Consider the following 16977-nt stretch of genomic DNA (forward strand, 5'->3'; position numbering starts at 1 on the left):
TGATGCATGCCCAATCTTCTTTGGGCCACGCCTCCCTCGTAGCAACGGTCTCAACATCTGAAGGTACATTGTCACGTCATTATGGGTGGTCATCCTGGGCAGCAGCTGGGTTGCTTGAACACGGGGGTCAGGTAGCGGTGTTCGCGGGGCTGTGGCTAGGCGGAGCGTGGCCAACTCTCGCTCGGTTTCCCCCTGCCGGGAGACCATGTGTTCCATGATTTGTTTCTGGTGGATGCTCACCTTGGTGAGATGTTTTAGCTGATCATCCATCGTCGGTGAGGAGCACCACCTGGGGAACCAGAGAAGACTTGTAAGGTAGAGACTGCGAGGGTAAAAACAAACCAAACAAAGAAATCCAAACCAATTGACTCATTGCACGCGGTGAGGGGTAGGGTCGTCGGTGTCCACTTCACTGTAGTGCCCGCATTCTCCACCAGTGTGGCGGGGTGAAGTAGGACACGACACGAGATGGAGGGTAAGTTCCCCGAAGGGTGGATTTTATTAAAGGAATCCGTGAAACTCGCAATGCTGAGGTGGTTTGGTGCTTGGCGTCCTGTCTTGAGAGTGCTCCAGGGCAGTGTGGGGCTGGCAGTTAGAGCCCTGCACGGGCCTCAAATCTAGGCCCGAGCCCGGCCCTGGCCTGAGACGCACAGGCCCTAGCCCGACCCGTGTCCGACAGCTCATCAGAATTATCAACCGAGTCCGACATGAGCCCATGTTTTAATTAATTTATTTTATTACACAGCGGAAGCCTGCCCTTTTTGCAGCAATTAAAGACACAAAAAAAACAGTTTTGTGTTATGTTTCTTTTCATTTCTTTATCAAGTTAATTTAGAAAAATGTTTGGAGCATTTTTTTTTTTATGACGATTAACGTTAATCAGCCGAGCCGACAGCAAGTAGCCTAAAACATATTTAATCAATTAAGCCTCTCAAATCAATGCTAATACTTTACTTGGCTACAATAAAATTCATAGATATAAAACACTTCAAGCATATCACACAGACAGTTAGTTTAATAAATGTTTATTTATTAAACCACAGTGAGTAAAATGAAACATTTTGAAATACTGAGGCAGGCCTGCAACAGCGCTCGCAAACGAAATGAGAAATAGCCTACAATCTAAACAAATTAAATTAATTAAAAACAAACATGCAGATTATCTTACCTCAAAAATGCACCACAGAACATGTTCATTCTTTTTTCCATTTTCCAACAGTTAAACGAAAATAAAGTCCAGTCAAACGAAAAGTTAGAACAGTCTCTTACAGAGCATCGTGGAGAAAAAATAATAGCATCCAGAGTGGAAGGTTTTAACCCTGTCCTCCTCTCTTCCCGCTGCGTTGAAGACACGTTCGCTGCTGCGGCTGGCGGGACACTAAACAGCCAGCCAGTCTTGACAGTCGCGGTAGCAGGGTCCCGTGCTGTTTCCAACATAGCAGCACATCTCGTCCATCACCTTCCATGTTGTGATTGAGGCGCATGTATTGCTGTACTTCATCGTCGTCATCCTCGTCCTGCTCCACAATGTTTTCAAACTCTGTCAGCGCTCTCTTCTTTGCTCAACTAGGCTATGATTAATACATTAATTTAGAGGCCTATAATAGCTACTTCTACAATAAGTGGATATAAGTGAAGTATAATCATGGGTCGTGCTGACGGAACTACGTGCGTGAGACTGTCATGTCAGTATGTCAGTATAATTATAACGGGTTGAATTATCAGATTATGAAAGTTAAGAGGTTATGAAATGTCTTTCTTTGTTTTTCTATCGTCGCGTCAACTAATTTTTTTATTAATGCCTAAAAATATAAATAGAAGGATAACCCAAAAAAGGCCCGAGGCCCGGCCCACATGTGAGCTATAACGTAAAAATTGGCCCGAAGCCCTGCCCTAGGGGCATAAATAAATCGGGGCCCGTCGGGCTCAGGCTGAAATGCAGGGCTTTACTGGCAGTCACTCTCGCTGCTTTCTAGGGCAGAGGGAAAAGACAATTGCTGAGTCCCAATTCGCATACTATCCGTCCTAAATAGTATGCGAAACTAGAATTAGTACATCCCAAATCGTAGTATGTTGAAAAGAGTATTCCAAAGATACCCGGATGGTCTACTATTTCCGGTTAGAATTCGAAGTGCAGATCAATGCACACTCTAAGTGCTAATATTGCCCACAACCCATTGCGTGCGGGAGGGAGGAGCTTTGCGATGGATTTGCGTTGATGTAAACATGGCAGCCGGATGCAGCAGTGGAGATGCGCCCTCAGCTTTTAAGTGTAAGAATTCAAATGTTTAACCCTAATTAAAGTTATATTTTATTTCGTACACACATTGCACATGAACGTCAGAACCAGCCGCCTCACAAACGACCTGCGTTTGGTTCTACGACGCCGCAGCCCTTCTTCTTCACTCCTCAACTCGGTAGAAGAACACATTGTAAAATGTATTGTGAAAAAAAAAGATGGGAATAGTAAATACAATTTTAATGGACAAAAGAATGAATGAAACGTTAACAGTTGTGGTGTGCGTAACTAGGCAACCACGTTTTCGTTCACGTTGCATGACATCATCGAAGTATGTCCCAGAACGTGCATACTCTTTTGCTACACACTCAAAAGTATGTACTTTTTCCTCACAAAAAAAGTACATACTTTTAGGTCGTAGTATAAGTAGGCGAATTGGCACTCGAATGTTGGCGAATGTTAGCCGATTCTCGTGGAGACCTCCCTCATCTCTGTGCCTGCTTGCGGGGTTTATATTTGTGGCAGCTGATGGCACGCAGGTGTTGCCGCTCAGCCCGTGATGAGTATGTGCAGGTTTGTCTCGCTGATGAGTGCTCGGGACACGTGTCACGATAGATAGACAGATTAGTTTAATCTAACAGATCTGAATTTTAAAATCTTTTACAGCATGGCATCACAATATTCCAGAAAAGTATGTTTTTATGAGATATTCAGATTTGCCAATCAAATGCTTCATTGTGAATCCACACTAACATGCCTGCAATCTATTACTGTACAATATCTGCTGCAGGGAAGCTGGCTCGAGTAGTCTCCATCTTAATTATACTTCCTCTATTAAAAATATATATATTCCACCCACACAATAACTGGTTAAAAGTTCTGTGAGTCTAAATCAGTTGAACCGCACAAGATCTCACGGAGGAGGCCTGTCTGTGCTGAAGATTTGGAGGCTTATGATGCCCTCGAGTCATTTGCAAATGATCATATTTACAAGATGACCACACATGAACACAACTGTAGTGTGCTAATTATCAGTGGAGGCGTCGGTTAAAAAACATGTTGAAGCAAATTGGTATTGGTCTTAATTAAGTTTAAAATGTGAGTGTTGGCTGTGGAATTCAGTCTTATGTAATGAAGAATAGCAATAAAATACAACTCATGTAGACAGACCTGTGCACCGAGACTCTCCAGTCATCCTCTGTGGCAGCGCTGAACAGATAAATTACATAATGCATCGATTGCAGGCCGAATGCACTTCCTTTCCTTTTAACATTCTTAAATCAATATACATTTATTTCAGAAAGTCTGAGAATTTTTTAGAAATATTAATTATTCATATTGATATTAAAATCTTGTTCATCAAAATTAAGTGAGTTTATGTTTAAAGGAACAGTTCACCCAAAAATAAAAATTTGCTAAAAATGTACACACAGACAGATTAGTTTAATCTAACAGATCTGAATTTTAAAATCTTTTACAGCATGGCATCACAATATTCCAGAAAAGCATGTTTTTATGAGATATTCAGATTTGCCAATCAAATGCTCTGGCAATCCAAGATTAGGATGAGTTTGTTTCTTCATCAGGTTTGGAGAAATGTAGCATTGCATCAGTGTCACATCAATGGATGCTCTGCAGTGAATGGGTGCCGTCAGATTGAGAGTCACAACAGCTGATAAAAACATCACAATAATCCACAGCACTGCAGTCCATCAGTTAATGTCTTGTGAATACGAAAGCTGAAACAAATCCATGATTAAGACATCAATAATCCATAATATTGCTTTCTTCAGTGAAAAAGTAGTCTTGTCTGAATCAGGAGAGAATCTGCAAAGATCAAGAGCTGTGTACAAGCGAAAAACAGTCAAAATGAATTCAAAACAAATATGTGATGGACTTTTAACTTGGAGGAAGTGTTATGGATTATGGACTCCATCAGTATTTTATCTGAAAACAACAGTTTTAAATTAAACATCTTAATAATATTTGTGTTTCTTGCAAAGAAGCAGCTTTCATCTTCAAAAGATGAAATGAAAGATTATTGTGATGTTTTTATCAGCTGTTTGGACTCTCATTCTGACGGCACCCATTCACTACAGAGCATTCATTGATGAGACACTGATGCAGATGAAGAAACAAACTCCTCTAGATCTTGGATGGTCTGAGGGTGACTTTTATTTCTTCATTTTTGGGGGTCAAACTATCCTTTTAAGAAATAAAGTTTATCATGTTTTCCCTTTGAGTTATTATTGTATTTATTACCGCACTGAAATACTTTTTTCATTGTTTTTAGCTTGAACTTAATTTTGATACATTAACATTTTTAAACCTTAATATCAGGTCAGTTTGCTTCTTAAGTAAATGTATCTTGATGTAAGAATGTTTAGATATTTGCACACAGGAGAACAAGCACAATAAAACAATGCTGAGTAAGAAAATCACTTTTCTGCAGTGTTTGTAAGTGCAAACAGAGGAAAAGGATATGCTTATATTTTATTGATAAATGGAGTCATTAGCTCAGTTTTAAGAGGTAGAGGTTGACAGGAGGTTATACCAGTTCTTTTCCCTCGTGGTCTGATTGAATGGAGCCCAGTGTCTCTTAGAGTTGGCCAGTATTTCCTGCTGGGGTAAGTCCCAGCTGAATCAACCCTGTTCCTTCTGGTTCAGACTGACTCCATGCGAGGTGTGAACGGCAGCTGGTTTGCTTGGTTCTCCATCTCTGATTGCACTGGGATTGAGAGCCTGGGCTCTGCTGGTGGGGAAGTGGCACTTCTGGACCCACAAATCTATTTTTTGTTCAGTACTGCTATTATATTGTCTAAAAGCTAGTATTATACAACCTATAACTTGCAAGCTTATTCATTCGATGATCCTGAAAAGTACAATGCCTGGCAACCACCCATAACACCACTGTTCTTTAGAAAATAAGTAAATAAATCTGCACGAAATTAACTGGTAGTAAGTTGCTATGGCATATACAGTCATGGCCAAAAATATCGGCACCCTTGGTATATATGATCAAAGAAGGCTGTGAAAATTAAAGAGCCAGTAAAATAAAAATTCTAAGCTTCCTTTCAGTGTTTATAAGTCCTGTACATTAGGTTTAAATCCATCCAAGGTTAAAAAACATTGTCATTTTGTCAAAATATCATTTTAAAATGACCTCAATTCTCAGAGATCCCCAAGCGGTTCGCGCGAAGCTGTTCAAAAGATTCAGTTTCCTTAAACCCCACCTTTCGGTTGCATACTGTGTTCTGATTGGTCAACTAACATAGTCGGGTTTCATTGGTTGTTCCGAACACACCTCCACGGTAAACTATGCGTTAGCATCTGTTTGGGGTGAATTATGTCTTATTCCTCTCACCGCGAAGCAAACAGTAAAATAAAAAACTTGAACAGCCTCGCTGCTTTTTCTTCTGTGTGTGTGTATTCAAGCCACACACTTTAGTTTGAATCTGAATAGCGCGTTCAGCGTGGGGGCGTGGTCACCATAGATGTAATGAAGGGAGACGTGAAAAACAGACATTGCGTAGTTTTCATATGGATTACTTTATCACAGAATATCTGTTTTCGGCAGCACTTGTTTAGTTTTAAAGTAGACATGTCAAGCTTTCTATAGATATCTCTCTCATGTCTCTTCGTTGAGTATTCATGGAGTTACACTTCATTTTAATGACGTGTTTGTACATGAAGATCAGCGCAGACAAAGGCTGCAGACAGCACACATACTGATAAGATGCTCGGGAGAAAACAGACACATAACTTCATAATCATCCTTCGCGTTGTGATTCGGAGATGCTCGTTGTTCTAAATAAAGTTGGTAACGATGGCCAAACGCTTTGAAAATCCCGCTGTACTCACCGAGATTTTGGTTCACTTTTTGGTTTAAAGGGGGGGTGAAATGCTCGTTTTCACTCAATATCCTGTTAATCTTGAGTACCTATAGAGTAGTACTGCATCCTTTATAACTCCAAAAAGTCTTTAGTTTTATTATATTCTGTAACGATAAAATCTCCATACTCATCGGGAAGAAGGAGGCGGGAACTGGCGCACAATCAAAATGAAACTTTAATTATTCAAAATAAACAAAACGGCGCACCAGCCCCTCATGGACGACTGGTGCGCATAAATAAAAAGCAAACACATCAAATAATGTCCCAGGCCTGGTCCTCTCTGTCCTTCACTATAGTCGCTCCAGTTTTATATCCTTCCATCTCCTACGTGGGACTCGATACCGGCGGTGGGGCGCAGGTGCAGCTCATCTACAATCACTACACCTGGCCTCCCTCCTCGTTCCCAAGCCTCTCGGCCCCGCCCCACTCGCCACATATTCATAAGAGAAAGATAGTCTGTACCGATTTTTCCCGGAAAAACACGACCGGCTGGAGGCGTGACGTGTGGGCAGAGCTAAAGAATCACGAGCGCCAGTAGGCTTTTGCGTTGAGAGCGTGTGGAAGCTGTGACATTATCCTGAGAAAAAAAAAACCATTATCCAAAACAAACCATGGCTTACAGTCAGATTCAGCTGTATATTTATGATCCAGAATCAGATCCAGAGGCTGAAACTGAACGAGAGCAGCAGCAGCAAGACTCGCTCCGAGCGGGGCTCGAACCCAAGTCTCCGGCATGGGAGGTGGACGCACTATCAAGGAGGCAGAGATATTTGAAGCAGTTTTACTCACCGCCTGCGGTTCCAACACACGATCGTGACCCTTTTTCGTTGGGATTGCATCATCCTTAAGAAATAAACGATACGCAAATCCATCGTCAAACTGGGCCTTGTTTGTAAAACAAGCATCTTCGAAATGCAGGGAACAAACACAAACACTTGCACAACTCCGTTGATGCTCTGTAAAAATAAACTCCATCCACTGGTCCCTTAATGCTGTTTCTCTTTTGGTAATCTGTGCAGGGTTGTCTTGACCTGGCAACCAAAAACACACTCCTTTTGTGACATTTGGCGACGCTCTGGCTCTGATCAGTGAAGTCTGTTGTGCTCTCAGTGCTCTGCTATACGGGAGCGCGCGCTCTTCCGGCAGAAGTGCCTCAGGACCCATATAAGGAAATTCCACTCCATCTAACGTCACACAGAGCCATACTCGAAAAAAACTTTCCGAAACTTGTGACAAACCGCAAGTAGTATTTTGGGAACAAAAATACTCCTTCAAACGTACAACTTAATTTTTGAAACTTTGTCCATGTTTAGTATGGGAATCCAACTCTTTAACAGTGTAAAAATACTCAGTATGCATGAAATAGCATTTCACCCCCCCTTTAATTACTTTGCACATTGTTTACACTGATGGACAGCAACATCATACACTGTAATACAGGTAATTTTGGATTTTCCATCTGTGTGGCTCTTTAATCAATCCTTTGGATTTTTTTTAAAATCACAAAAATCTAACCTTTCATTGGATAATAAGAAGTGTTTAGCTCAGTGACCCATTTCTGTGTTGTTTTTGAGGTTTGTGTTTGAATTATTGTATGGTTGGAAGATCCAAACATGGTCCATTATAAGATTTTTTTTATCTGTTGGTATTTGATAGAAATGTGTCTAAAGATGTCCAGGACCTCCAGCAGAAATATAGGCCCACAACATCACAAAAACAGCTGTATACTTTTGTTACAGTATTTATTCATCCTTAACGTTAATAAAAATGCAACTTTTAATTGTTAGTTTATGTTAGCTCAGGTCCATTAAATAATATTAAGAGAGAGTGCTTTTGATTTCAAAAATAAATGTTAACATTAACTAATGAATGCAAAGTTTACATCCAGTTTGAGGAATAAACTCATTTTGACACAGATGGGGAGTTTAAAGAGGCTGGCCCTATTGAAAAAAGCAGCAAATGCTGGTTAGGTATGTTTTGAAGCATGAATGCTGGTTTAAGCTGGACCTGAGCAGGAGCTAGTTGCTTAGGATCAGCACATAACCAGCTCAAACAAACAGTCATGCTTCACAGCGTACCTAACTAGCATATGCTGCTTTTTTCAACGTGGGAGTAGCCTAGTTCTGCAGCATGTTGCTACTAACATGCTAAACCATGCTAGCAGCATGCTAAAATGCTACGAACGTACTGTAAACATGCAAGCAATGCATTAAAACGTGTTAACTACATCTAGAGAACATGCTAAACCATGCTAGACATTTGCTAACAATGCTAAACAACACTTAAGAAATGGTAACATGCTAGCATTGCTTAGAAACATGTGGTCTGGTGTGGTTTCTGAGTGATCTTATGAGGTCAAAAGGCAGTCGCACACTGGATGAGAAGCGTGCAAACAAACATGTTTGATATTTTCAGCTGATTTTGAATCACATTGTTTTCATTTGTCACGCATCTGCATCAAGGTGGTCAGTAAGTGTATAATGACTAGCGTTTTAAAATCTGTGCCATGCTGCAATACACTACTTTTAATATCTGTCCAGATATTAAAACACTAGGCATCATATACTCACCAACTTTGTAGATAGTTACAGAGGAAAACCTGGTTATCATACATACGTTTCATCATTTCAATAACAAAAATCATACGAAATTTGCACCCTCAACTTTGCATCCGCACTGAGGTTCTCCCTGTGTTACCCAGGTCCACTCGATTCAACATTTCTGGCCTTGCCACTGGTGCATACACTCATAGAAAACAAATATGTTTGAATTTTAACGACGCGATGCATGTGCTGTAAAAATACAGTAATATATTTTGAAATATTATTACAATTTAAAAGAACTGTTTCTATGTGAATCTCTGTTAAACTGTAATTTATTTCTGTGATGCACAGCTGTATTTTCATCATCATACCTCCAGTCTTCAGTGTCACATGATCTTCAGAAATCAGAATAATATGATGATTTACTGCTCAAGAAACATTTCTAAAATAGTTAAAAATGTATATTGAATTTGAAAAATAAACATTTCACATCACTTTAAAGATGTCTCTTTTACGGTCAAATTATACAAAAAAAATTAATGCATCCTTTTTGAGCAAAAGTATTAATTTCTTTACAAAATCTTAGTGACCCCCAACAGTGTACACTGAAGGAGGGACCTTGATAGAGACTAGTTTCTTAAGGATGTAGGCTAATAAACGTCTACCCACAACTCCCCAACATCATGGTGCTGGGTTTTGTGCAGGGATATCGTCACATTCAGTTTATTAAAGCGCTCTTTCATTAAACCTTTAACATATAGTCATGCATGTGCATGCAAATAGTTATGTGCATGCAAACACTTGCTACCTTGCATCACTTTTTCCACAGTTTCATTTGTGTGTTGCCATGGAGACTCTCTGTATGGTTTCTCTATAGTCTTGTAGACCAGTGTTTTATCTGAAGACATGGACCGGTTTGAATACAGAGATGCAGCTTTTGGTTTGGCTCTTCTGCCATTCTTGGCTCTTTGAGCGTTTTGTTTGCCTCTTACACCTCGCAGTGTGTCCAAGTCAGATCTAAGCGTGTTTGCAGACTGAATGCTGGCAGGCCTGTTTGGCTGCTAAAACCCTCTTCTGCATTACAGGCTGTGAGAATCCAAATCAGAAATTGCATGGACATCTTTGGTGGTGAACATTGTTTGTGGGTCACTGTAACTGCCTGAAACAACCTGAAATGTTGAGGTCTGTTCAGAAACAATTAAAAATGGAAGAGGATTGACACGCTACTAAACACATGAGCTTTCTCCAGAGCAGTGCTTTACACACTTCAAGAAGTCAATCTTCTGGCTTATGTGTGGTTCTTCTGAGACATCAGACTGGAAGAAAGAATGACACTCGTGACCTTTACACATCTGAAAAACTGCTGGCATTGTCTGGTTCAGAACTCATTGTGTAGAGCGCTGAAGATTTGAATACTGTGACTGGAGCGCTCCCAAATGAGACGGCCACATCTCAACCTCCTTCTGCCTCTTCGTGCAAGTGTGAAATGTCCTTCCTGACAGAGCGTCCGAGTCACTAATGAGTGCAGTGCTGAGGAAGAGGACAACATTTGGGGCCCTTCAGTTATTTTCTGTGTGTTTTGCGCTCCGGGAGCAAAGCCTCTTGTGAGTGAGATCGCTAATGGCTAGTGACAGAGAGGAGCGAGATGTCAAACCCCAACCGTTAGCTTTTCATATCCCATCCTTCAGTGCTCGACAGCCCAGCTGAGCCTTTTGGCCTGGACCTTTGTTATTATGCATAGCTTCCTCTTTTCCATCATCTGCCTCATCTTTTCTTCCTCCACCCCAAGAGTTTCTTTTATCAGTCTGAGTCTGTGTGTGTGTTGAGACTTCGAGCAGTTCATGAAGTTTTCTGTAAGCTTTGCTCTTCACTTGTAATGTGAAGGCAGTTGCTCATTTAATGCCAGAAAAATTGCCTTTTCTTGCCAAAACAGCTGGGAATCAATGACGTCTATAATACTTGAGGAGATTTGTATATTAACCTTCCCGTTCATCTCAATGGTGGTTAGGACTCTCAGGAAGTGTGCACCTACACACAGCTTTGCTCAGTTTTTGTCTTGCTGAATGATGTATTGGTGGCGTCTTCCAGCAGGGAATGACCAAGCTGATTCCTGACCGCTTGGGGGAAAATATTGCACATAGGGACCACAAACTGCTGCTCCTGAACACTTTTCTGGATTGTAATGGAGGCGTTGAATTATTCACTTATTCAGTTTCTTAAAACATTGCTTCATTTATTAATAGCACTTCTGAGACTGCAGTGGGTTTGGATTTGTTTGTAAATATTTTAGTTGCAAACCAGAAATAAGTGATACATTAACACATACAAAAGTTTGCGGGGAAATTATGTATTTTAGTCAACCAGGATGCATTAAATGTATGCATTAATGTGATGGTTAAGAAATATAATATTTCCGTTTCAAATAAATGTGGTTCTTTTGAACACCAAAGAATCCTGAAAAAAATAAAATAAAATGATGTATGATGGTTTCAAAATGGATGATAATCAGAAATGTTTCTTGAATTATTGTGATTTCTGAAGATCATGTGACACTGAAGACTGGAGGAATGATGCTGAAAATACAGCTGTGCATCACAGAAATAAATTACACTTTAAAATATCTCAATCCCAGGGAACACACATACTGATGAATAAAATGTATATCCTGAATGCACTGTAAGTCGCTTTGGATTAAAGCATCTGTTAAATGCATAAATCTAAGTTTAGAGTGATAACTGTTTTTATTTATTTATTTGTAATTGTTATTTAGTTATTAATGCAGATTTCTGTCTCGCAGCCTCTTCTGGATGCTTTGGCAGATCTCCCCGAGTGGTATGGAGTCAAAAGCATGCAGGCCAACTGGATTGGCGACTGCTCGGGCTGCTTTTTCAAACACATAATGAAGGTACTGAATGCTTCATCTGTGAAATACATTCACAGCTCTTGTGCAACCAGACACTTTCTATGAAACGATGAATTTCCATGCTGGCGTGTGAGCAGGTGCATTTCATCAGGTTTGATCCAGAGTTTGGCTGCAGGCTGTGTACTGTGTGTACTGCAGTGTTTCTTCGAGTCTGTTGTGGAAGGATATTTCTGCTTATTAAAATCATAATTTGATTTCCAGCACAGTGTGCGTTTGCCAGAGCCTGTGTGCATCTGTTTGTCAGGTGGATGGTCGTGACTCAGGTGAGGTGTTGGCTGCATACACCTGTTCTCCAGAGACTGTGTTCGGAGCGGCCTATGTTTCAGTCCTGCCCTCGCACCGGCTGTTACACGGCTCCAGTGCCCTCAAAACGGCTCTGCGAAGAGCCCTGAGACCCGGCAGAGGTGACACACACACACACACACACACACACACACACACTCCTGAAGGCACAGATGTTAGATGCTCAAAGTGATTCTCTCAGGAACATCATCATCTCATAAACTGAAGGAGTTCAATAGGGTTTAATAGAGACACACAATTCATCAGCACTTTTAAAGCTTTTCATAGTGATGCACTGAAATTAATTGTTTACCGAAACACCGAAACCAGGATTTTAGTTTTCCAAAACCAAAACCGAAAATAGTTTATTTTAATCAGTTAAATGCAGTTAACCATCAGCGCTCAAATAAAAACAGTGATGCAAAATTTTTATGAATGTTTATTAGAGTGCACACAATACTGGTTAAAAGTTTGGGATCATTAAGATTTTTAAATGTTTTGTTTTATCATTTATTATTATTATTTATTTTTTAATAAATAAATAAAAGCACCATAGGAGAAGCACTAATTAGGTAAATGATTTTGGCCCTCTACCGAAAAAATCCAATCTGTGAAATAACTGTGTGTCCCAAAGGCTTTGGACGAGGACAGATTTCTGTTAATGAGATCTCAGATTTAGCCTTAGTTACCAGCGCTGCTTGATTGACCTTTGACCCCTGCTTGTGCAGACAGCCTGACTGAGGTCACGGCCCTCAACGTGTTCACCGGCCGCGAGCTTCCAGTGGTGATCTCCAGCAAGAACGAGTTCGACGGACATCTGGACACTGTCATAGGTGAGAAGATGCTTCTGTGTGTGTGTGTGTGTGTGAATTCCTTTAGGATAATCTACAGTATTCATCAGGGATGTGTATGGAGTTCACTGCTCTAGTTATTGTCCAGTGTTTTTACGCACATACTTAAACAATCTCCCAGCATGCTACTCCCGAATCAAGGATTTGCTTAAAAATTAATGAAAGTCAAAGACATGAGGCTCATTAAATTAAGTTTATACAATGAATACACTGAAGAAAATGTTTTTAAATTCCGATTTAGGGAAAATGTTCTCCAGAAAACGTTGTGAAACCAACATGAAAAAATATTGTGTTTAAACCAACTTGACACATTCATTTAAGCCCACAAATGCAGTTACATTAGATACAAAATATCAAATCAAATGCCACGTGCAAACTTGTTTTTACTCTTGCTTTTTCTCTAATTGGATGGCTAAGATTGAATTTGTATTCATTTTGCAGACACACATTTATGTGGCCTATAGTATGTGAAAAGTTTGGTAACACTTTAGTATAGGGTCCAATTCACACTAATAACTATTTGCTTATTAGCATGTCTATTATTAACATATTGGCTGTTTATTAGTGCTTATAAAGTACATATAATGCATGACATCCATAATCCTACCCAATAGCCTAAACTTAACAACTACCTTATAAACTATTAATAAGCAGCAAATAAGGAGTTAATTGAGGCAAAATCCATTAATGGTTAGTTAATAGTGAGAATTGGACCCTAAAAATAAAGTGTGACCAAAAGTTTTATCAAATTAGATTGCTAACTGATAAGTAAAAGCACATGAAGTGACCCTTATTGAGAATTAAACACAGGTGTCCTACGTAGTAACAGTTTTACAACCACAAAGAGTCACAGTTCTTTCATTTAAAATCAGATATATACAATGCATTTCTTTCTTCTTTATAACAGGCATCCCAGAGAGCAGTGAGGAGGACGCAGAGTTGGCTCAGTCTCTGGGTTTGAGCTGGACGTCTGTTCTGAAGACCGAAGAAGACGGCACACAGACTCTAGTGAACTCCGATGAGGTAAACCCACCGTCACGGTTAAACGTGAGAGCAGAGGTTAAACAGCTGACCGCTTACACATCCTGATCATCTCATCCGCTGTAGTTCACAGGTCAGAGCCGGGCACAAGCTTTTAACTCCGTCACCCAGAAAGCCCGGGAGAGGAACGCTGGAGGATACCTCACTAGTAGCAAGCTGCGTGATTGGCTGATCTCAAGGCAGCGCTACTGGGGCACTCCCATTCCCATAGTGCACTGCGGCGCATGCGGGCCTGTGCCCGTTCCAGTGGAGGAGCTGCCTGTCATGTTACCTAAAGTACCGTCCCTCTCAGGGAAAGGGGCGTCGCCCTTAAAGACAGCACGGGATTGGCTGAGATGCCAGTGTCCGAGGTGAGCACAAGAGTTTGAGTAAAAAACTAGTGATAGTCATTCAAAAGTAGCTGTTAGTAGTACTTTTACTGAATATTAGTTAGTTACTACAGTTAGTTACTGCTACATCTGAAAACACATAATTCTCACGCAGTCAAAAATACATCGCGCCGCAAAGAGGAAACTTAAAAGACGCAGAACGATAATAGAGAGCAGGTTACGTTTGCGATGAAAAGTCTACCGATGATAATCTACTCTCCTGCAGATTCAAGATCCGGGCGAAGGGAGAATTAGATTATAGAGGAATATTGTTATATTTACATATTATAGATGGTGATAAAAATACATCTGAAGCATTTATTAATCTTAGTTCATGTTCATTACGATATTTAGCAATTCAGAACTAAAAGCGAAAGCTGTATATTTTAATATGATTTAACATGGACTAACAATGAACAGTTATGTTATGTTTATTAACAAAGATTAATAAATACTGTAACAGGTGTATTTATAATTGTTAATGCTTTAAGAGACATTAAGTAATGAGACTATGTTGTAGTGTGTTAACATTTCTAGTTTAGCTTCTTTCTTTTTTTTTGCTGTTTTATGGTTTGGTTTTGTTTAGCTGTATTTTTTCTTTGCATTTTTAACTTGTTTTGTTTTTAGTTTTTCCTTTTGTTTTGTTTGCTTTGCTCTGCTTTACTTGTCTCAGTTTTGTTTTTTGTCGTGTTTTTGTTTTTTGCTTTGCTTTTATTTTGTCTTTTGCTTTTTGTTAGTTTGTTTGGCTTGATTTAGTTTTTTGTTTTTGCTTTATTTGCTTTGCTTTTTTTCCTTTGTTTTTTGTTTCACTTTGATTTGCTTAGTTTTTGACTTGCTCATTTTTGTTTTGTTTTCTCGTTTAGGTTTATGCTTTTTCTTTGATTAGCTCGGCTCATTTTTGTTTTGTTGTGTTTTTACTTTGGCTTTGCATTTCGTGTGTTTAGCTTTGTTTTTTCTCAGTGTTTTTTTGGGGTGTTCTATTTTTGATTGAGTAAGGACAGGACATACATATAACACACTGAACACAGTTGAATTCGATCCTGCGTCCCTCATATGAGCACCACGGAGCTGTCTGGAGCGTGTGCACTGATCACTAGGCCTTTTCTCTGTGGAAATTTCTTCTCAGAGGTCAGACAGTTTGGTTCCTTTGACGCAAGTCGGGTGTATAAATTGAACTCTGAGAAAATCAGAAGTGTTTGATAAGCGTTTCATCTGGTGGCATTGTAATATAAGTGGAATCATTTTCTTCCATTATCTGAGTCTTTGTCATCCCAGTCTGTCATGTGAAATAATGGCAGACTCCAGCAGAACTCATTGTCTCAGATCTCATCAAAACAGAGCCTAGTTCAGACCCAGCCAGACTAAAGTGGCTTGTTTCGGGGAGCACTTGTCCCCTGGAGGCTACAGGGATCATTACTACTGAGTCATGGAGGTGGTGAAGATGTGCGCTCAGATAGCACCTCCTCACTGTGAAGGGTATTAATAAACCCTCTCTGACCGTGCTAATGCTGGCAGAGCCACTCAAAGCAGATGACATTTTTACGAAAATCCTCTGTCAGATAGACACATGAATGGAGAGATAAATGAGTCTTAGCTGCCTGACCTCATGCATTTGTAAAATACCCACTTTGCATACATAGACACAGAATTATGAATTAGTAGAGGTCGAACATTATGGGTTTTTTAATGGCCGATGCCAGTTTTTAAAAAGCAGGGTGGCAGATGGCTGATTTGATGCAGATATTTATAATGTTCACTTAAGAGCTAATACTAATTGCATCCTTTTTAAGGAAGACAAGATGAGCAACAAAATAGTTTCATAAGCCTATAAGACTACAAGGCATAAAAGGATTATAAAATTGTTTGTTTTCAAATGCATTTCAAATGTGCAGTTTCTCTCTTCTGAGAATATAAAAAGGCTCACAATTTATGGATGCACAAAACGTTTTCACCATATTGGTTATTAACTGATATTGGCACATTTTCAGTTTATTGTTATAGGCCATTATTGGGTATCTATCTGGTAATTTTGGACGTTTATTTTTTTTCTGACTATTTTAAGATTTTAATAAACATCTAGCACTAATTTAATGAAATAGTCATTGATTAAGGCAAAGGGCCCTATCATACACCCGGTGCAATGCGACGCTAGGCGCAGCACAAGTGTGTTTGCTAGTTTCAGTCCGGCGCTGTATGCATTTTCCCGTCCAGCACCTCGTCGTTGTCGTGATTCTGCCTTCATGTCCTGACTTTTCTCTAGTCTTGAGGCTGGATCATGACAGACCCGTGTTTTGTCTTTGGGCCATGTGCTTGTGTTGTCTCGTCCCCTTTCCCCTTCCCCTTGTTATCCTAGTCTTGTCGTGATTGCCTTATCTGTGCCACCTGTTGTGTCTTTATTAGTTCTCCTATTTAGATCCCCTAGTGTGCTCTGTCTTTTGGTCGGTTCATTGTGTTTGTTCCACATTGTGATATGTGTTACTCCATGTTCCTGTGATATATTGTTACTCGGTGGTGCCCTTGGAAGAAGACGTTGTGAGACCTGTTATTGTTTATTTGTAGTCAGGGTTCTTGTGTTTCGAGTCTCTGTTTATCGTGTCATGTTAAGTTATTTAGCATCTGCCCTAGTCATTGTTTTCCCCCTCGTGGGTTTTGTTTTCCCCTTTTTGTGTTAATAAATCCTGTGTTTGGTACATCCTGTCTGCAAGTGAGTTCCTCCTTACCCCCCCACATAACAGTCGTTTAATTAGCAAATGCATTTGCACTCATTTGTGTACCCATGGGCGTGCTGGTCTAAAATCTAAATATTTTCTATCTATTATCTATTTGCTCACACACGA

At 40.0% G+C, this 16977-nt stretch overlaps 1 protein-coding gene across 1 annotated transcript in view; it reads left to right on the plus strand.

Moving 5' to 3' along the window:
* The window catches only part of lars2 (leucyl-tRNA synthetase 2, mitochondrial), a 62202-nt gene that overhangs the window by 24169 nt on the left and 21056 nt on the right, over window positions 1-16977 (plus strand). Inside the window, exons 8-12 of the mRNA XM_026228425.1 lie at window positions 11473-11580; window positions 11843-12002; window positions 12609-12713; window positions 13639-13754; window positions 13839-14122. Coding sequence (XP_026084210.1) covers window positions 11473-11580; window positions 11843-12002; window positions 12609-12713; window positions 13639-13754; window positions 13839-14122 — 773 coding nt within the window. The remainder of the gene's footprint in view (window positions 1-11472; window positions 11581-11842; window positions 12003-12608; window positions 12714-13638; window positions 13755-13838; window positions 14123-16977) is intronic.

This window comes from Carassius auratus, chromosome 41 (genome assembly GCF_003368295.1).
Source record: "Carassius auratus strain Wakin chromosome 41, ASM336829v1, whole genome shotgun sequence".
Taxonomy (NCBI): Eukaryota; Metazoa; Chordata; class Actinopteri; order Cypriniformes; family Cyprinidae; genus Carassius; species Carassius auratus.